This window comes from Falco rusticolus, chromosome Z (genome assembly GCF_015220075.1).
Source record: "Falco rusticolus isolate bFalRus1 chromosome Z, bFalRus1.pri, whole genome shotgun sequence".
Taxonomy (NCBI): domain Eukaryota; kingdom Metazoa; phylum Chordata; class Aves; order Falconiformes; family Falconidae; genus Falco; species Falco rusticolus.
This window is the reverse complement of record NC_051210.1, coordinates 56,768,730-56,791,205: the sequence shown is the minus strand read 5'-3', so window position 1 is coordinate 56,791,205 and position 22,476 is coordinate 56,768,730. Positions and strand designations below refer to the sequence as shown.

At 36.3% G+C, this 22,476-nt stretch overlaps 1 protein-coding gene across 3 annotated transcripts in view; it reads right to left on the bottom strand.

Annotated features, from left to right (window-relative positions):
- Nucleotides 1-22,476, bottom strand: part of TNPO1 (transportin 1) — a 59,594-nt gene that overhangs the window by 10,366 nt on the left and 26,752 nt on the right. For all 3 annotated transcript variants that reach the window (XM_037373068.1, XM_037373069.1, XM_037373071.1), the window contains 17 exons: nucleotides 20,643-20,724; nucleotides 19,777-19,899; nucleotides 18,011-18,129; nucleotides 15,528-15,588; nucleotides 14,705-14,873; nucleotides 14,004-14,156; nucleotides 12,647-12,872; nucleotides 9,757-9,928; nucleotides 8,221-8,307; nucleotides 7,325-7,432; nucleotides 6,966-7,124; nucleotides 6,784-6,871; nucleotides 6,053-6,151; nucleotides 5,755-5,850; nucleotides 2,855-2,930; nucleotides 1,954-2,053; nucleotides 451-525 (listed from right to left, as the gene is read on the bottom strand). In XM_037373068.1, coding sequence (XP_037228965.1) covers nucleotides 451-525; nucleotides 1,954-2,053; nucleotides 2,855-2,930; nucleotides 5,755-5,850; nucleotides 6,053-6,151; nucleotides 6,784-6,871; nucleotides 6,966-7,124; nucleotides 7,325-7,432; nucleotides 8,221-8,307; nucleotides 9,757-9,928; nucleotides 12,647-12,872; nucleotides 14,004-14,156; nucleotides 14,705-14,873; nucleotides 15,528-15,588; nucleotides 18,011-18,129; nucleotides 19,777-19,899; nucleotides 20,643-20,724 — 1,993 coding nt within the window. The remainder of the gene's footprint in view (nucleotides 1-450; nucleotides 526-1,953; nucleotides 2,054-2,854; nucleotides 2,931-5,754; nucleotides 5,851-6,052; nucleotides 6,152-6,783; nucleotides 6,872-6,965; nucleotides 7,125-7,324; nucleotides 7,433-8,220; nucleotides 8,308-9,756; nucleotides 9,929-12,646; nucleotides 12,873-14,003; nucleotides 14,157-14,704; nucleotides 14,874-15,527; nucleotides 15,589-18,010; nucleotides 18,130-19,776; nucleotides 19,900-20,642; nucleotides 20,725-22,476) is intronic.

Here is a 22,476-nt window from a genome sequence, read left to right as displayed (position 1 = left end):
ACTTACTTCCAGCAGTAGTAAGAGAAATTAAAGTAAGCATCTTCATGGAAAAGGAATCTTGAACCATACAAATCTTATTTTCTACAGATAAAAGTTTTACATATGGTATAAAAAACCATGTTCTTTTAAATGCAGGTAAAACTCAGTAAGGTGGACATTATGAAAAGTTCTTTAAGGATGATGATTATCCTTTCAAATAAGATATCCAGTGAACTTTTCAATATTGTTTAAAAAAGTTCAGAATAATCCAAATGCATATAAGAAAATATAGGTTAGAAAAGAAAGTTAGAATTTCTATCTTGTTTTGTCTGAAAATTTATGACCTTTTGAAGAAGCCTCCATGAACACAAGTACAGTAAGTGCTAACGGTGGGAACAGAAAGGAAGAAAAAAACAACAGAGGATCCAAAACAACCACTGTTAGGATATACTGTTATATTAGAAACATTACCTTACAGAACATGTCTCGGAGATCATCTTTTGGGCTAATCCACGATGCAACAGCATCACAAAAAAAAATAAAGTCCTATAAGATTAAACAATCACACAGGTTAGAAACCTCAATTTATGGGTCTGCAAACAATGCTTGATGTTCATTCTATGAACTATGCAGGGTCTTTCATCCTAATTCACAACTGCTTTTGCTTTTATGTATTCATTTTTCAGTTAATTCAGACAGTAACAGTAAGTTATTGTATGCCTAAGTGTTCAGAAATAGAAATAGCTGAGTGTAGGAATAGCTTGGTTTAATCAGATTTTTGACTAAACGAAACCACAGTTAGAAAAAAACCCCAACAACCCTCCCCTCCCACATACGCTTCTCTAACATTGATTCTTTCAGTACACATACTAAGTTCAAGAACCAATCACCTTAATAACAAGCACCAAATTCAAGACAGTCACAACTCACTCACTCACTCTCGCACATTTCCATTTGGAGAAAAAAAAGCTGTTGTACTACTTTAATCAGAGCCAGAAGTTTTTCCTGGGACACACAGAATGTTTATCATACAGGTTCAAAACTAAAGCCACCCCAAAATCCCTATACTTAGTTCATCTGCTGTCCTGCATTACCCCCTACTACACCATTACGTATTTAATCATTAAGCTGATAATGCCCTTGCTTTTGGGTAAGAAACAAGGATAACGGCTACAGAGAAGGAGACACAGGATAATGAAAAGTCCTTAATTATCCCCTCAAACTATGTGAAAGAACAAAAGGGAAAGTAGAAGAGGCAAATGCTAAGTACAGAACAAGGCACAAGTGAAATGAACTGAACATTTCAAAACAAGGTAGAGGCTCAATTCTTGTGTTTCAGGAAGAATTCCAGGCAGGGGAGATGGAAAATTACCTTTGTTTTCCTCTTAGAAAATATTACACTGATACAGTTTTATTTTGGAGGTGTGGAGACTAAAGAGCAAGTCAGTCTATTCTTCAGATCTAATAGCTATTTTAAGAGTTCCACGTTCCTTGTCACATTGAGTATTTAAGCAATATCCAAAGCTGAAACAGAACCTTCCCTACCCAAGTTTTAAGAATGCATGGGTGGTTACTGTTTTTGTTCTGCTTCTTGTTTTAAAAGCCTAGGTTACATCTGGAAAATAGGTTTAAGTATGTCAGCTTTTGGCTTTTATTTTCATACAGAACCTGACAACAGCCTGACAGAAGTATCAAAACACAATTATTTTAGTCGAAGTTCATTATTTACATATTATTTGTAAGTAAAAGACCAAACCTATATTTAACAATGCTCTTCTCCTTTCCTTTGCTAGGTGACAATTACCGAAGCACCATGATGTATCATTTGCAATATAAACATTTTGGCCTCAAAATAAAGCTACATCACGTACTGAAGGAAATCATGTCACACTGAACTTTTTCATACCTCATATACAGCTTTCACTAAATTTCACGAGTAAAGAAAAGAAGTTTAGATCTATTCATATTTCTTACTTGGACTACTCCACTAGGGTTGACCGAGATCATGGTACATATCCCACGGAACGCTGAATCCTTTTCCTCATTGTCTCTTATGTTTCGCAGAGAGGTGCACCTAGCAAGTTGGAGAACAAAATTTAGCTAACTCTACTACTTTCTCTTCAATCAAGTCAGAACTAGATGACAGTATCTGATGGAATAAGTCACACTGATCAGATGATCTGAAATACTACTTTGAACACTTAGAAAAACACTTGTTGCCCAAAGTCTTTACTAGCGTATTCCCATCAGGCATCATCTCCTGAATCTTGTTCTCCTGTTGCACTATATGCAGTTAGAAAGTGTGACCTGTATTCCATTAAATACAAAGGAAACATGTATCTGAAATATTTATAGGAACTATCATTATTAGAAACGGGACATATACTACTATCACAGTATGAATTATGTCAGGTACCACTTACAGAACAGTTATTTAACTTTTACAGCAGCAAGCAAGCTATTTTATACATAACAAATCTATAAACATATACTCCTTACAGCAATTCAAGCCTCAGACTGAATTTTAAGTAAAGTAATGCACAGTTTAAATTTTACTGTATTTGCATGCATTGTATTATCATTCTGGTGGATTTTAAAATGCTCTTTCATAATCAAGCTTTAACACAGCAAGCATGTGACAATCTTATCCCATGCATAAATTAGTCGTTAGCCACAACATAAAGGATACATGACGGTGCTACTAAAAACTCACAAACCTGATAGGACAAGATTAGTCACATGGTTGGCAATGATTAAGGATTGAGATTTTGTAACCAACTGAAAATATATCTAAAAGTGAGATAGAGAGAAGAAAGAAAGAAAGAAAGAGAGTGAAGAAAAATGAATTAAAAAAAAAAGATTGAATAATACACACCAGGGTCTTATAAACTGCTGTAGCATGGGGGCCACCTCTTGAGGACAAACGTAACCAAGACGACCAATTGTTATTGCTAAGGTAACGCAATCACGGTTATACACCACCAAACGCCAACCAAGACATGAGCAAATGAGGGGGGAGGAGAAAAAATAAAGAAAAAACAACAAATAACTCAGAAACAGAAACCAACAGAATCTGTGTATGATAATAAACATAAGATTTCACCAGTGCTGTTTATTACCACCCCCTAAATAAGAGGCAGCAACATATATGGTATACTCTCCAGGGTAAAAGAAAAATTAAAGTAAATGAGAGAACACCAAAAACACAATTTAAAATCCAAAGGCTTTCTGATGTAAGTAGTCATTCTGTCCTCTTCAGAGTAATCTCTTACAATAAATTTAGCTACCATACATTTAAAAATTTCTATTGAAATGTACTATTATGGATATTCTTGATAAAAAGTAATTAACCATTTTCAGTTTTAGTATCAAGTATTGTAAACATTTTTCTTTAAATATTTAGAATTCAAGATTTTAATAGATCTACTGTGTCAGTAAAAATACATTTATAAATACTTTAACATGGAAAATAGTGGTCTATATAAAAATGCTAAATAGATGAGAAACACTTCTCAGAGAGCACCAAATATTTGTCTTGTTCATTATCTTGTATGCTAACTCGCAGCAACTGACTGCAGAAAATTATTCTTTAATCCCAATATTTCTCTTGTTCACAAAAGACTTCCTCATAGAAGTCATGCAAGAATCAGACTTCTGAAAACAAGACATAAGGACACATGAAAAGCAAAGCTGCTTCATCACATGATTAGGTAGTATGGTCCTTTGTTCCAAGGGACAGACCGAAGAAAGTATCATCACGTAAATGTGTTTTAATGGTGTTTGCTCAACTCACAGAAGATTAATCTTTAGAAAAAGGAAAGGGTGGGGAATAATGTATCAGGATTACTTGAAGCAAAATACATGAATAATACTAAAATCCAGCAGATTTATATGAAGCAGAGAAAGGAAACCTATGTTCAAGGGACATACTATGCAACACTCTAATTAACAGGCATTTGTGAACAGTTTCATGAAACATGCAATAAAGCAGATGATGCTTTCTCCAGTAAAAGTTTGGTGTAGGATATACTAGCAGTTTGAAACATACTCATTCCATGAAAGCTGCAGCTCACTGGTAATGTACTGTTTTTCCCTGATGTTACTCAATTTCAATACACAGTGTCTAAAATTTTTGGCAGATCTAACTTACAAAACTGCATTTGAAGTGCTACTTTCAAATGAAAATACACTTCTAAGTTTGTAAATTCTCACAGGAATAGTCATCTCTATCAAAGATCAACTTCTTGGCATGTACTGATTATTTTCTATGCAATTACTTTTACTGTAAGTGGTCTCATGTTTCCATTGGAGAAGTGTTTTCATAGCTCAGTACATAGAAGCTAAACCAGAAAACAGTAATATTCTTGCATATACTAGTGGCATGCAGCACAATATCCCACAACAAACTATAATAAGTACACCACACTCAACATTTATTTGCAGTTATGCATCCACATTTAAAGTAACTATTAAGAGAATAAAGAAAAAGTCAGTGCCTGGATGCTTCCAAAAATTCTCTAACAATGCTGGAAGCAAACATTTACATACTGGATGCCTCTCAGTTACAAGTATTACACATCCACTGGTGTAGAGGAAGGGGGGCAGGGCAAGGAGCAGGGGAAAGAAAATTTATATGGCTATCCTATTCCATGGTATATTTCACAACAAGTAGGGATTTGCTCCAAAATTATCTCTGCAAAAAGTAGTACCTATAATATGCCAGACAACTAGGTAATTTTTCCTTCAAGTTCACCTTCCATACTAAATAGGGGTAGGGGAAGTGACGCAGAAAAAGTACAGCTTTTAAGTTTAGAGAATGCCAGAGGAAAAATATAAATTGAAAATTTATCTCTTGCTTAGCTCAAAGAATGTAACTGTACCACTGAATTTGCATCATTTTCAAACATGTCAGGTATCATGACTAAAGTGTCATTTTCTTGCAGGACAGTTAAGTTTGCAAACAGAAAAAAAAAAAATTCTCAATGAGTAAAATAGTAAACCAGAACCTGTCAAATTATTAATAAAGTTTTGCTGAAGTATGGAAGGTGCTCTTCATACCAGAACGTGCCCTCTATCAATGCAAAAGAAACAAGCCTCAGAAATTCTGATTCAGTAAGGCATTTGGGGATTACTCCCAATTTGGAAGGCAAAGCTGTGGGCTAGAACCTAAACCATGCATGCCGTTATTAGAATTCTTTTCAGAAATTTGTTATTAAGTGACCAGTCAATAGAAGTTAAACATAATTTCATTATGTTGTGGTAAAACTGCCATCACAGATCTAGATTTTTGTGCACAATATTACAAGTCTGTCTTAAAAAAAATGAGTGCATTTTTTGTAAATTCTATGAGTTCATTATTTGTTTTATATATGCCAATTACATTTGTCTCAAACACTAGACATATATATACAGTACACGTGTAAGGACATGCATATATTAAAATCTGTGAACTAGGTCTTTAAGTGTTACTGCATACATTTGTCATATTCAATACATAAATAAAACTGGAAGAATACTTAAACAGATGATAAATAAATACAATAAAACTTATAGAAGTAAGAAAGCAATAACTAAGAATCTAGATATATGATAGATGGTTTGCTGCAAGACTGAGACTTGTAAGAGCTTCTGCAAAACAGAGTTGCTTTTGCTTATAAAAGCCAAATACACAGCAATAATATCAGTTCTGGTGTGGTTCCCCTATGCAATTTTTAAAGTCATTATAAAAAAAAATAATCTGTCATTCCCTTCATGTATCGTTCAGTTTTTGGGTACCTGTGTTCTCTAACAACGTCTTTGGTGTGTTTGGTCTGTTAATTATTTCTACAAGCTGGTGCAACACCATTGGAATATAAGGCTGCATCTCTATACCTGGAACAGCCAAAAAAAAAAATTCAGAAGAAAATTACCATTAATATACATAATCCAAATAGATTGGGTACATTGAACAAGGACAAGAATCTAAAATTTAATTTAAATTTTAACATGGAAGTATCACTATAAAAAAATCCAGAACCCCTAGACAAACCATGCTAAATGTGCAGAGATTCAAAGAAAAAAAACCAAAACTTACCCATCTGGATGGAGATTTCTCCAATTGCCCACGTGGCATTGTTACACACAGAAATGAATTCAGGGTTTAGGTTGGTTCCCAAAATTGGCATGAAATCAGCTAGAAAGAACAACATTTTAAAATCTCATAACACAATACAACTATCTTGTCCCATTACTGTAAGATCATGGAGGAAAAAAGAAGGTTTTTTTTAAAAAAAGTAATGTAAGCCTATTTAAACACTTGGGAAGAGCTACATATAATTAACAAGAGCTGTATTTCTGCTATGTATCTGATTAACCTGGGTTTTCAAACCTAAGCAGATCAATGAAAATCTTTTCAAATTACAATTTTAAAATGTTTTTAATAGGCTTTATCTTTATACAGCTTTAGAAATCTTTTGTCTGCTTTTCCCATACTGGGGCTGGGGAGAGATGAGAAGATGAGAGAAGACAAAAACCACAGGTACCAAGTACTTGTAGTGTTACAATATAGTTGAATAACCCTCAAATCACCTGTGTAGCTATGTATTCAGCTATGTGTGAAAAAGCAATGAAGCTTAGAATGCAATCACATCTTTTATTAAATTTTAAGAAAGAATTAGTCGCAAAGACAGGAATAAGGATAAGGAAAAGGAAAACTTAAAACACCATGAAAAGGCAATCCACAGAACAGGGAGCTTAACATGGCTAAACCAGCCTCCTATCAGTTTGTAAAACAAGTTGATCATTTAACAAGTAAAAGAAACATACCAATGCAAGGTTTAACATGCTGAAAACAGGCCTTTGTCAGATCACCTAACAACGCAAAAGAACTCTGCCGTACCTCAGGCATTTTATCCTAAAAAGAGGAAGAAAAAAAAAAAGAATTCTAGAATCTAGAAGCGTGATTCTCTTAAGAAAAATCCTTGGATCAAACAGGTTACTCATCTCACCTGCATGCATTGGTACATTAGTGTCAGGATATTGCTGCGAGCCACTAGCTGTTCAATGTTGCCTCCAAGTCCTTCAGCTAAACCACTGAGTAAATCAAGCGCCACAATCATGAAATCTTTATCTGGAGCCTCATATTGGTCTGGCTGAGCATTATGCAACTGCAACAAATAAGTATGCATTTTCAAAATTAGTATTAGATTTTCTCAGGGGAATGTGTGAAAAAAGTTTCAGAACTGCCGCTTCATTTATATATTAAACGGTTATACTACAAACCTCCCAACACACACATAACTTTATACAGTTAATAAACTGGTTTAAGGAGAGATTCTGAAAATATTGGAATAGCAGTAAAAAATACCATGGCTTGTGCAAGTGTCTTCTGTACCAGATTTACACAACGCTGGTACACAGGTTCACAGTATGGAAGGAAGCCAGATTGCAAGGCAGTAGCAACTGACGACAGGCACTGGAAATAAAAAAAAAAAAAAGAAAAAAAGAGAGAGAGAGAAAACAGTCACTACTTTTTTCACACCTGTGAAGTGCCTTTTATTTGGGAGAGGTAAAGTAAAAGATATTAGTATTTTAAGCATATGCACATGTAACTGATTAAGTAAACACAACCTAGAAAGGCGGTACGGATTAGCTGAGCCAAGGCAACTATCAGCAAGTTACTACTCTCTCCCATGCATGCCAGTTGAGAAAACTTCTCAGCAGCAGCATCTTCTTAGAGGTACCCAAGAAAGTGCATACAAAACCAATTAGGATAATTCAGCCGGGACTTACACTAAACTTCAGTATCTTGACCATGTGCAAGCCCTAACACTACCTAAGAGTTATGAAAATAATTTTTCTAGAGGTGCTTTCCTGCTTCACGCTCAGGAAGTACAGAATAGACTACATGGTCTGGTTCGTACCTTCAGGCTGTCTGACAACAGTTTTAATGAAGGGATGGAGACCAAGGAGAGAGTAGACAAGAATAAAAGGAGGATGGAACATTTCTTTTTCCTAGAAGAATCCCGAAGAAAACACTCCAGAATGGCGGGGTGTGTGTGTGTGTGAAAAAAAAGATAGATTTCTGCCAAACCTAATGATATTTCCTCAGTCACAAGATTTTCTTATTATGGCCAGAATATTTTCGCCATAATGGAAAACTCTGTCAGCTTTTATAGTCATGCTTCCTAGTGGGAGCATCTTTGGTAGAAAGTGTAATTCCTAAAATAAATTGATAAAAAATACTCAAATTTTAATATTTACCTCTAATAAAGGGAAGAGATCTTTATCTTCATCCTTCAACATGTTCCACTTCTGGATTAATGGAGGCATTAGCATCTGAATATACTCCTGTGCAGGATGAAAACACATCAGCTGCTGAAACACTTCACTGCATACCATTTCATTTCAAAGCTAGGAAACTGATGTATTAAGAATCAATATATATTCTTTTTCAGCAACACCCCTCTCCCCCGATGTACTGTAATTCAATCATTGTTGCAATGTGTAGAAGTAGCTTAACAAGAGAATTTACAATTTTTGTCTTAAGATTTTTTGCTGAAGCCTGTATGTACCTTTGCAGAGTGAATCTTTTCCTCCAGGTTTAGTTTCAGACTAGCTGCCTGGGTTGCTACAAAACTCTGTGATTGCCTTAGAGGCTAGGGAAAATGTTTTTACTAGCAGTGTGCTCTGGCTGTACATCTGCCACCTGCTTTTCTCAATGATTTCCCATTGTCCTGGTGCTACAACCCTATCCTCCCAAGTTCCTGAAATTTCTTCCTCAAGCAATTAAGCATCCATGAACAAAGTAACTTCCTGTCCCTCCAGAAGGACACTTAACCCTTCTGAATAAAGGTGTTCCATCTTCCCTGTCACTGCACAGCCACAGTCACAAGGTCATTGAATAAAGTAACCCTATAGTGCTGTTGCTCCCAGAAGGTATCTAAAAAGCCAACAGATGCTGCCAGCTAATGCTTTGTCCAATGACATAAAATTCTAAGTGACTGAAGAAAGTCCCACCATCACCAGGAGCTCCCATTTAGCTTCCTCTTGGTATTGTCAAATGTCAAGGTGGTCAGAGCCAAAAAGAGACTGAAAAAGAGGTCCTTTGATGGTGTGGGGTCACGGATGGCAAGTACAATGCCATGAAAACAACTCAAACTGGTTTATTCTAGTGTGTCTATGTCAGTGAAGCACTCCAGAGAAATAAAACAAATTTCAATAACCAACATAAGATGCATGCAGGTGACATGTATACATATTCTATTAATTAATATATGTACACTAAAAGAAACCCCCACTGTATTTTCTTGTGAATTATCTGTGCTTTGTCCAAAGACAAAGTTTTTATATATACAATGGATGGCTGTCCCACTCTCTGATAAAGCAATTTCTAGTGATGATGTGCTCCAACACATTGGAGACACACAAAGCAGCTTAGCTATGCTTAAAGTGGTTACCAAAAAAAAGTGGCCATTGGAAATTAAAATACACGTTCCGCCAATTCCTTTAAAGTCCCATAGCGATACATATACCTCTTCTGAGCTGAAAAATTCTGAGCCTGAGAAAAAATATGATGAGAAGCACATTTCACAAGCCACCACACACACCACTGTTTATTCAAAATAGCAAGTATTTATGTAGTGGGAAAACTACATGCAGTCTATGTAATTTACCTGTGAATATTTAGTATCAGAAAATATCAGCATTTCTGTTTTGTAACATGTAAAGCACACTACAAAACCCACTGAATCAGTTTTTCAATTATGACTGCTGCTACAGAACATAAGGTATACTCACTGGTTTATTTAGATGATGTCCTACAGAATCTGCTAGAGTTCCTATCGCATCATAAAGAATGAGCAGATTTTTATGCTGGTATTTACTAAATGCGAAGACCAAAGTGTCAAGTATATATGCAAGATAAGGAACAAGCTCTGTACAAGCCTCCTCTTCTAGAGTAGCAAAGGCACTGAGGGACAAAAAAACAGGCCAGTTAGTATCTTGGAAAAAACAAAACAAGATGACCCCAAATGCACCACACAATCCACTTCTGTTTAAACATAAAGCTGTATTTAGTCCTAAAATTCATCAAAGATGTGTTTTCAAGATGGTATTACTGAGATAACCTTGATCTATTTTGATTGAGCATGTAAGGATTCGGCTCTTACGTTGTGATGAAAAAAATTAAAACTGTTGTAAAACCCTTTAGGTATACACAAGAAGCCCTGACCAAGAAAAGCATTACTGTAAACTAGTTATAATATACTAACTGAAATGGTTAAACAAAAAGCTGTTTACTTAATTTAAAAATGGCCCACATTGTTAATGTATGCTGTAGCTGCACCTACAAGCGGTAGTGCTGTTGTGCCAGTATTATGCCAAAATCAGCCTGTACTCTCAGCTGTACACTGCATAGAAAACAGATAGAGAAAGACACAGGAAACCAAAAGCAAAGACAGAGGATAAACAATTTCAGCCAGGCTTGGTCAAAACACATGTCATGGCATCATGGAAAATTTTCAGGTTGTCTGTCAAGTGTTTCAACAACAGTATTAAAAAAACTGACCCAAACTAAACAAAACTTACTCTTCTGCGCACCCCCCCGCCCCCGCCCTGGATATACTGCTTCAGAGAGAAACACTAAAGAAAGGAAAAAAATATGAGCTATTGAAGATTTACTGGCCTAGCTTGTGTCAGCAGGATTATTATTAGCCTATCCCTGCACTAAAAATGCATGCATCACTGCACGAGGCAAACCATTCCCTATTGCTGTGCTACCAAATACAGAAATGCCTTTTTCTTAACACAATGCAACTGTGAATGCTAAGTGGCTAGCATTCTTATTTTACTTATTTATAACTTATATTATTATGAAGTATTCTTCCAGAAAGCCATCCAATGTGAGCAGGAAAACATGTTTCAGTAAACTACCTTTTTGGGTGTCACCAACTAAAGAAGCAGTTTCTCAACAGCACAAAAACGAAAGCTAAGACATCTGGCTAGGATACAGAAGTCAATGATGAAAACATCCAGTATCCTACCAATTTTCAGTTTGGTAGAAATTAACTGTGCAATTATTGACTGTAGGGATGCCGCATTTTGCTCCTCTCCAGGAAGGACCATGGTATTTCCTTGCAATTTAGAAAGCTAGTGAGTATGTTTTGACTTGTAACAGCTCTACATTTTCCTTAATGTGAAGTCTCCCAGTTTATTTTTTAGCTGCAACAGTAATTTTACTGAATCTCTGCTCTAAAGAAAGCATTTAAAAATGTGCTATAAGTTTGACACTGACCTTTAAATAAAAACAGTAATCAGGTGTATTGTTACTTTTAATATTTCCATTTTATCTCTTTCCTACCAACTTAACTGCTTTGACTGCCCATTGCACTTTCTTCAAAAGCTCTACATGAGATTATTTAACAACTGCAACATAGCTGTGTTCAACTACATGCACATTTCAACCATGTTTTGGACAAGGAATGTATAATCAGAAGTGTGGGTTGGTTTTCTTGGGGTGAGGGTGGGTGTGGTTTGGGTTTTTTTTAGTAGAATCTGTACTTAATCTGATTCCCTGGATCTGAAAATGCATGAAGTAGTGTTATATCAACATTTTTGTGCTCATTCAGGAAGGAACAGAAGACTCACTATGAAAAGACAGAACGAAGCAGGTGTTAAAGCCCAACAAATTTGCTAGCCTAATCTTGGAAAACATTTAGAGAAAAAAAGGAAACCATATTTAATACTCTAATTCACTAATCATTAAATTCATTGTATGTGTTCTCAGGCAAGTATACATCTGTCCCTTTTTGGGCAAAGCTTATCACAAGAACTCTGACCTCAGCCTTGTCCTTAGCCACTACTGATATTGGGGGTGGGGTGTAGTAATCATCATCATCATCATTCTACCTCTGCCACCACTAATAATAATAATAATAATAATAATAATAATGCTACCTGGTTCAAGTATTTAGAATACAATCAGATGCAGATCTAACTTTGCTTTATGAAGAAACCTTCTTGGCAGTCTGCTGTGTATACTCCTGCCCCACACAAATTGACATGTAAAAGCTTTATTTATGAGCTTCCTGCACAAGAGGTCCACATATTTCCATTCCATTAATGGTGTGTCCATTAATGGAACCATTAATTTATTAATTAAAAAAAAAATAGTCAAACAAGGGGAAGAAGAGAATCGTATATCCCAGGTTCTCCCTTCAAAAGAAAGAGAATATCCCTTGATATAACCGTAACCCAAATGTTTTGTTAATCCTGAGCTAAACATAAACATCATTAATCCAATGATAGGATAGTTTTCCACTGCAAACAGTAACAACCTTACTCATAGGCATATCAGAAAAAAGCCATATTCCAGGTCAGTGAAATAAAATAAAAAAAAAGTGTTACAAACAGGTAGTTCCTTTTACTACAATAAATTACTGAGATTGGTGAGTCATATACTCTGAAAACAAACTGGACAAGAGAAATACAAAATAACTTTTTTCATGTTATTACAACTCACAGTAGTTTTTGACTACTTCAGAAGCAGCTGCATCTACTCAAGTTTAAAAGAAGGAAATACAGTAAAAGCTAGAAACAGAGTCATGCATTCACTGGTAACGGCGTTAAAACAGCTTCCCATGAAAAAGCAGTGTCATGGATAGTGCTTTTTGCTCAAGCTTTGGCTCACCTGCAGGCAGCTTCCTGTACTCTCTTGTTGCTATCCAGGATACGCTTTAGCAACTCAGTCATTAATGGCTTCAAGTATGTGTCTGGGGGTTGACTAACTACCCAGTGTGCATAGCGACTAAGAGTCCAGCATGTAATGGAGCGCACAAGAGCCTTTTTGTCGGAGAGGCACTGAATAAGGTGAGGGATCAGCTCAGGAAGATATGGAATCATACCCTGCATGCAGCCTAGAAAGAAAAAGACAGCTATTGCAGTACCAGAATTAACAAAAAGTTCTGTTGTTTTGTTTCCTAGAAGGGGCATACTTTCATTGTATGTTTCGTTTACATAAACAGGAATACATTTTAACAATATACAAACCAAGTCTACCTAATTTACATTGTCCTAAAAAGAAACTTTACTTAAATAATAATTAAAATCCTCAACCAAACTTAGATTCATTTAATCTATATTTCAATTTCAGTGCTTCCTTCTACTCTGCAGAAATTCTTCTTTATTAAACGGAGTATGGCAAGTACATCCGAATTAAATGAGTTTATAAAATTTGGAGGTCCTACTCAAGAGTAACCAAGACGCCAAGCAGAGAAAGACTTGATCTTGACAACAAATCATCACATCATTAAAAAGGATACCTTAAGAAATTTAAATTTCTTCTTGTTTTCTCCTAATACCATACAAATACTGACCAGCAACAAAAGCGACACATTTCAAGTCAGCAAGAGCACTAATACACTGAGATTTGCCAGAATTACTTTTACCTTGGCCTGACTTAAAATCAAAACCAACAAAAAAAAAAAGGTTTTCTAGTAACAAAGAAAACAGTATGTTTACTAGGCACTGTTGGAAGAGAAAAATAATCTCGGCACTGACACAAATAGATTCCTGCAGCTTGCAAAAAGGATAGAAATGCAGGCAAAAAGGCGCGCAAGACTAAGTACAAAGGAATGGAAGCTATCATATTTAAATTGGAGAACCATCCACAATAAGCACCTCAGGGCACTCAAGTCACAGGAGTGGTGGTCTTCTGAAAACACTTGGATGAAATGTAAGGCTCAAATTTATTAAGTATTACTCTTCTATGAAATTAAGGTGTTATTTCACAAGAGACCAATAAATATGTTCTGTTGCTGTAGTTAAGAAAGTTAAGAAAGAGAGAAAATAATTTATCTAAGCTATTTAGCCTCCCACACATTCATGGATTTGAAAATGAAGAATTAAGTAACAGTAATCACCCATTAGTAGATGTGGACATAGATGACCAAAACCAAACCAGCTAAGGACATATACTTGTTTGCATAAGTAAATTCACCTGGAAGGAATCACACAGCTGCTTAATTCAGCATGCACTGTTGTCTTACCTTCTGCAATTGCTCCAAGAACAAGGATACCAGATTCTTTAACTACCCATTCAGGATGGAAAAGCAATTCCTTCAAAAGGGGCAAGATGTGTGGCAGAAGTTCATCACGAAACACATTGGCTAGGACATCTAGAGCAGCAGCAGAACATTTTCCTGAGGGGAATTAAGAGCGTTAGTCTCTGCTTATTATACAAGTAGCTGCAGTTAGGCAATACAATCCTCAAAAGAACTACCAGTAATGGCTGTCAGTAGTACCATGTTAAAAAAAACCCCAAAACTAACCCAAAACAAAACAAACCAATTTTAGAGGGAAGACTGAAGTAAAAGAAAGGGTTATTAAACCTCCTCCATCTACCAATGTGTAAGAGGTTTTTTCAACTGAAGTAGGTGATACGTGATTTTTATTATCTTGTAGAATTAAAATTCTAAGCCCCAAAGTTATCTTGAACTGCATCCAGTAAATATTTGTAGCTCAATCTGCCATACTCAAAATAAGCTTACCAATGGCTAGATTTTGCCAATACATTTACGTAAGTCAATCTGAAAGACTTCCCCTCCACCCCTCCCACCAATGATGTCAGCAGATAGTTTTTTTGTATTCAAAAGCAAAGCCTCAGCATTCCTATAAGCAAAGTCCCCTTTTTACTGTGGTTCTTGTATTATGCAAGTTTAAAAACATTTTACACGTTACTCTGACATACTTAAATTCCAGTCAGAAATAGTATCATCATCATCAAGTTCATCATCATCATCGTCATCATCTTCAATACCATCTTCTTCATGCTGCTGAGCCACTGTCCGTGAACGATGAAAACGAGGTCGTATGTCTTGCTCACTGTCTGGAATAGCTTCATCTTCTTCAACATCCCCCTGTCATCAAAATGATTTATCAGACAAACTAGTCCAACTATATTGCTTGAGCAAGTTAAGAACGTAGTTTTAGTTCAAGATTTTATAAGCATATAAAAGATTCACATTCCACTTGTGCTGGCCAGCTAACTAAAAATGCTGCTGTTCCTGCATTCTGCTGCCACATTTACCAGAAAAACAACAGGAAAATATAAGCAAGAAAAGTAAGCTCACACACATGGTATCCTTCTTGTCAAGAAACTGCTCTTGATGGAAATGAAATTGAAAGAAGTGATAGACAAATTCTGGTACACAGACATACTCTAAAATGTATTGATGGAAAAAGCCATGTATTCAACCTGGAAGGCATCAAAACTAATTCTGAACTTCTTTTTCAAGCTGCATTGTTGCAGTAGTTCATGGGTAATGGTATCACAGCTCTGTCTGAGTGGGGGGAGAGGGGACAGGGGCAAAGCAGGAAAGCTCGCCAAGTGTTTCCCAACAAACATGGTAGCAGTTGTATTTAGTATTTGGAACAGCACACCCTGCCCTGGAAAGCTAATTCTCCATTGACGGATGGTAGGCTGCACCTGCCCATTCTGGTCTGAATCATTCTGATTAACAGGTCAGAAGCTAACCAGATACTCTGTAAGAGTAAAAAAAGTTGATGCTTACCTTCAACAGAATAATATCGATCTCTGAATATTTCATACCATTTACCAGCACAGGTATCAGCCTACAAAGAAATATTGATACATGTCAAAGTAACACATAAAAAAGCAAGCCAGTTTTCAGTTACCTGGGCCATAATTTTGGTTGTAACCCCCACCGCCCAAACCAAAACAAGAAAAACCCCACTTAGCCTGACAACAAAAGCTAGTCTCTAAACCAAGCTCCATGTCATAAGGTTAATCAATACTTTGAAATCTGAAAAAGTGTTTGTTTCAAATTACAAACTTTTAACTAGAGGTAGCCAGATGGCAGAACTAAGTTTTAAATTTTAAAAACCAGATATTCTTCCATATGATGGATTTACTCTGAAGCACCTTTCAGAAATTAAGTCTAGAGGTTTTCAGTAAGAATTCAAACTCCCATCATGTGCCTAAGTTGGCTCTCACCAATAGTACTTGTCACTGTTTAGTTATTGCCGACGACTCTACCTCACTACTCTTAAAGATACAAGGCTAATTACATTAAGCCCTCCTATCCTTTAGTGACTACTTCAGTAAGACAAGTCCCCAGCATTGCAGAGATCTTGACTAATCTGTATTAGGACTTACTTTGCTATTAAAACTGGTTATGGCTATGGGACTTCACTTCACAGACGTACAGTTTAAAAAAGTACTAAGACAAAAAACATCAAATGCTTGGGAAAAAACCACATTCTCCACAAAAAGGAAAAAAAATCCATAAAAATATGTATTACAAGCCAAGATAAGCTAATAATGATCATGGACTGACCCAGTAGCAGTGACAGACTCAATCTCTCTATACAGTGCAGGTGAGGAGTATTAGTTTTTGAAGGTACCAGGCCAGTAATAATCAGGCATTGCAATGGCACATTACCTTCTGACCTTTTAATGAAGGAACAGTAATTACACACATTATCACTAATTCGTTGGCATTTCTGCAGCATACTTCATGAAGTATGCAGGAGATATGCAATTTATAAGAAAGCCTGCAGGAGCAGAATGGAACAAGATGTTAGATTCCACATGAACAGGTTTTTAGAAGATCTTGCCCCACTTTTAGTTTAATATATAAAATTTTAAGATTATCATCAAGTATTGACAAACTTATATAGCTCACTAGTCAAACAGGACTCACTAACAAGTAAGTTGCTTTCAACAAGCATGACACTGAAAGATCGAGAAATGTAATGTTACTCACATTTGTTTTTCTAGAAATTTTAAAGCTTTTTTTAAGAAAAATAAAAATCGAGTGAGTATGATCCTGCTGCAGTGTCAATGTTCATGTAGGCCAAAAGAGGTTTAATACAAGTAGTTATTAGCTAGTAATTAATAACTACTGCTATTCTCAGTATAAAGTTATTAACTAGTAGTTAATAACTACAATTATTCACATACGTATACATGTTGGGTACTCAAGAATTACGCTATCATTCTTTTGCCTTTTGAGCTACAAGAGTAGGAACTAAGTAAAACCATTTTAAAACTTCAAAACTATTTCTCATAACATTGGTTCTGTTTTCAGCTTTTATTCCCCTCCACTGCTACAGTAGGTATTTCATTCCTTTCTACTTCCTAACTGCTTACAAAAACTGAAATTTTGCTGATTTATTGCTAAGAAAAATGCATCTGTCTGTGATTCTGTTCTTTCACTCCAGATCTTGAGAGAACTGCCCCAGTAATTTCAAAAACCTTCCACCATATACAAAACCAAAGAATATCCATTTACTGTGAACACTGAAAAAAATTCATTTCCTATTGCAGAAGACTTCAGATTAATCTGGAAAAAAAGTGACAAGCACTGACAAAGACATGCAGATGTTGACATCTCAAAAACACGTATTCAATCAAAGATCAACATTTTGAGGCATAAGAGAACTTCTTGAAACTTAAAAAAAAAAAAAAATACATTTTGAAACAAATACCAGGCCGCAGAAGTATGAAGGAACACATTGCACAAGCTTTCGTTAACTTCAAATTGCAATAGAAATTAATATAAATTTAATTCCTAAATCCAACTGATGTCATGCTGGTTTACATTCTTGTTAAAATGGAGATCCCTCTGCATGACTATGCACATACAACATGGAGTCACGATGTGCTTACAGTACACCAGTATACCAGATATTATAGATACTGTCATGTGGAGATGTATGTTGAAGATTAAGTGCATGTTAGCACACCTTTGCATCCATGTAAAGCTTAACAGCCTGTTAAGCTTGAGGTAAAGCAGTACAGTGACACAGTATGGGTTGCTTCTGGAGGTCACTGGTCTGAAATCCTCAGAATTCTTTTCAATGAACGCTGTCCTACAGCATTTTCACTATGCACAAGAACTAGCGACAGGAAAATTCTTTGAAGAATGCTGCAAGCTAGATACATTCTTTATAAAAGTAACCAGGAACAAATGAACTGAAGTTTAAAAATGACTATTTCAAAATAAATGGAGTTGTAATTCTTAATACTTACTTAGTAAGATGCCGACATAATACGTCTTTACAAATCGGCTGTTCAGCCAAAGTCAGCCAAAACTCACAAGCCTCCAAAGCCACATTTTCATCTTGGTCCTGGGTCCTTTGAAGCATGTACTACACAATATGAAAATAAATTACTTGTATAAATTGAAATTTTAAGTGTCCAGAAGAAGGTACCAACACTGGAAAATGCATTTGCAAAACCAGACTATGCTACCATAGCAATTTTGTTTCTTGGGGCAAACAGAAGAAACAGACATAAGAGACTGCTTAAGGCTGGTGAGAGAACAAGCTAAGGGACTTCCTTCTTAATGCTCGATAATTTAATTCTAAATTTCTGCACTGATTAAGCAAGAGCATTATTACCCAGAAACTGCAGAGACCCAAGATAATTAAAAGCAGTCTCCTGTGAATAGATTTTTGGTTTTTTACTCCCCCTTTGTACTTCTGAATAAAAAAGTTACAACTATACCCTTAGTAAGATGGAAATACTTTTTATTTCCAGTACCATAAAAAAAGCTTCCCCTCCAAATCTTGATTACCTGACAGGATGTAATTAAGTAGAACCTATAACCAGGGGGTGGCATTCTCACATTTTTCTAGCATGAACGGCAATTCAGAGATTCAGTATAAAATCTTTCAGCTTGCTATTAAAATTTAATCCATAAATAATCAAATAGCTGCACAAACAGAAAGCCTAATGCTGGTACATTAATTTCTTACAGACAACTGCCAAAATGATTTAGGGAAGGCTCTTGCAACATCCAAAATAGTAATTTCTGTATTCTTTCATGTCAGCCCTTATTTCTGAAACAGTTGGTTCTCCCATTCGGTTTAGAAAACCTCACGGAAGCCCGTGCAGCCACCTTTCGTCGTACACTAATTTAGAGCAAAAGAAATCCCTCTTCAGTTGCTTCAGAATACCATTTTATTCTCATAATTAAATAAAATGGAGGGACCTTTATTGTCCTTATGCATTTCAGGGATGCACGACTTGCCAAGAACAGCACCCCTTCCTACAGAATTGCACTAAATCACAAGCTGCTCCTAAAGGTTCACTATTGCGATTAAGAACTCACAGTAACAGAAATACTGCTCTATTCTGAGTTGTCAACAGATTGCAGCTCAGAAGAGTTGAAAAATGTCCTACTCATTGCAGCCAAGACTTCCTTAATGTACCTTAAGAGATTTGGCATTTTTCCCCCAGAGGGCTTGAAAATCCAAAGCCAACTGGTCCTCTGGTAGACAAGTCTCCACTAATTTAGAAAGGGAAAGGAACTGTTGAACGACATTAACCTCTACAGCTGAATGCAATGGGAGACAACATTGTTAGTAGTTCAAAGAGCATCTCAGCTATATTTAATAACATGCCTTATCCTTGTTATGGTCAACACATCCCAAAAAAGTGACAGCTTCAATGTGTAAACTATGGCAGTATCAGCACTAGCACTAGATTTTTAACACTACCTTCTCACTTGGGGGTCAAGCAGTGCCTGGCTGCTCCATAGTATAGCTGATCCTGACTGTTTCCGGATCAATTAACTTAATGAAGAATAAACTGCCATAGACATTGCCTATCAAACACAATGTCAAGTTGGCAATTAGCTAATAAGAAAGTTTTGCAATCTCAAGTCTTGAAGGAAAATTAAGAGTAAACAAGTGCAAGAGTAACATACCTGTTCTGATGAAAGCTGCTTTTTAAAAATTTATTTCTGCAACCCCAAACAGGTTTTTCAGCATGCAGTTTGGGAAATGACTCACCTCAACTATACTAATCATATGTGGAAGCAGGCGATCCATTCGAACTTCCAGCAACATTACCAGAGCACGGCAAACATTTTTGCGCACTTCAGGCTCCTCATCACCAGCAAGTGCAAACAGATTCTGTTGGAAACCAGTACCAGTATAAAAATCCCTTGTTCAGCTAGTTCAACTTGTATTTAAATTGACATTACTGGCAAGCAAAAGTATGCACATATGTACTTCTGTACTCTCCCACACCTCAGAATACCATTTTATTTCTTAAAGACATATGGTTTATCAAATGAACTCTACAGACTCTTGATGTGTATTTTACACATAAACAAAACACTATGTAATATTAGCATGGACACAAGAACAGCATTTCCTAGACTTTTTTTTCCTCCTGAACACGAATTAAGTTCTCCATGTTTCCGAAGCCAGAAAACTCTGTCAGTAACAACAGCATCAAATTAAATACTCTAGATAACCTAAAATACCACTCTTGTTATCCATATTCAGTAGCAGTATTCAGAGACACCCAGATGGACCCACGTGACATGATGAGCCTTGTATTGCACCTTCCATCACAGTTAAGTGACAGACTGCTGCCATTATTTTTACACCTTTATGAACAAGTGTTTCCTCTACTTAGGAAGAGGAAGCATTTTCAAAATACTATTTTTGGGCTTGAAGAGTGCTTAGACTAATCAATTCTGAGCATAAGCATACAGAATGAACTTCAATCCATGGGGATTGAAGTAAAAATGGGCAGCCAGAAACGAGGAGTTTGAGGGCAGAAGCGGTTGTAAAACATAATTCAAAACTCTTGATAAATCAGATATGTAATCTGACTCAACCCCCCCAAACCAAGAATGCACACCCACCTCAATAAAAGAATCGATGTGCAACATAAGAGCTTGAGTTCGGCTGATGATAAATTGATTGACACATGCAACAGCATGAGACCTACAAATGGAACAGTTAAAATATATGCTTTTTTGAGTTACAAACAATTTCTAAACTGCTCATAAAATTGAAAACATTAGGAAGCAAACTGCAAGGTTCGAACATCTTCTAGAGGCAAGGGGGAACAAATCTGCACATCTGCAGTATTACCAACCAAAATTACTAAACCACATCTTAAGTACCACCTTATACTCTGATATATCTAATAAATATTTTAAAATACAGTATTCAGTAAATAAAAACAAGAGCAGAATGACTACACCTGGCACGTTTGTTCCAAACAGTATGTAAGGATGTTCTTTTTCAGTATATTATCATTACTGATCTTATTAGCTATTAACAATTCCATACAAGTTAACATAGTGAAATAGTGACATTTTAGCATGACCTTCTTTGTTGTTAAGTATCCAACTGCCTTTGCAATAGTTTTAGTATTTAGCAAGACCTGTATTTGTCAACAATATAGCTGTAGCTTTGAACAACACACACGTATAGTAGGATACATACTCAAACACTTCTGGTAGAAACATACCAAAAAGAGAAACGTTAGTTCTTCCTTTTCATTTCATGCAAGCCACTACTTACAGGTCTCTTTCATTCTCAGAGATACAAAAGTCAAATTCCTTAAGTAAAGGCACAATGTAAAACTACCTGTTAAGGCTTTTGAAGATCCATTAAAGTATTTTTACTAATGTAACTCCAAATCTGTTCAGACGTTTCTTGGAAGGCTGCCTCAAAACATGGTTCAAAAGTTGTCTCTTTTTAAAGAGATTTAAATAGAAAGTATTTTACTGACACTACTAGCAGTTTTCATACTTCAGCACTGTGCACTGAAACCAGGCTGCAGGTCAGCAGGTGGCCTGCTTCAAACTGGAAACTCGTTTAACAGTTTCAAAGCCACAAACATTGCAGCACAGGAAAAAAGTGAAGACTGTATAATGTGGTAAGGAAAAAAAGCATGTTTTTCTCATCTCTTCCAGCTCCAGGGAGGTAGTATTAAGTTTGTCAATAATAAGAGCAAGTTCATGCTTTGTTACCCATTTTTCTTAGTGTGCATCTATTTTAGTGATTTTCTAAATCTTATTTGAATCCTATCATGAAATATTCCAGGTTACACTCTTCCTTTTAGTCTTCACCATCAACTACTGCAGGCAATAAAGAATTGCCACCTCCAACATGCAGAATCTTTCCAATTAACTTTCAAACAGGAGTTAAAAAACCAAATTTTTCAGAATTACAGCGAATCACAGAACAGTTGAGGTTGGAAGGCACCTCTGGAGGTCAACTGGTCCAAGCCCGCTGCTCAAGCAGGGCTACCTACAGCCAATTGCCCAGGACCATGTCCAGGTGGCTTCAGAGTATCTCCAAGAATGGAGACTCGCTCCATCACTTCTGTAGGCAATCTGTCCTAGTACTTGGTTGCTCTCACAGTAAAAAAAATGTTTTCTGACGTTCAGAGGGAACCTCCTGTGTTTCAGTTTGTGTCTGTTGCTTCTGGTTTTGTTACTAGGCACCTCTGGAAAGAGACTGGCCATGTCATTTTTGCTCCCTCCCTTCAGGTATTTACATACATTGATGAGCTCCCCAAGTCCCACCCAGCTCCCTTAGTCTTTCCTCATAGGACAGGTGCTTCAGTCCCTTCATCAGCTTCACAGCCCTTTTCTGGACTCTCTCCAGTATGTCCATGTCTCTCTTGCACTGGACAGCCCAGAACTGGACACAGTACACTGGACCACCCCCAGGTGTGGCCTC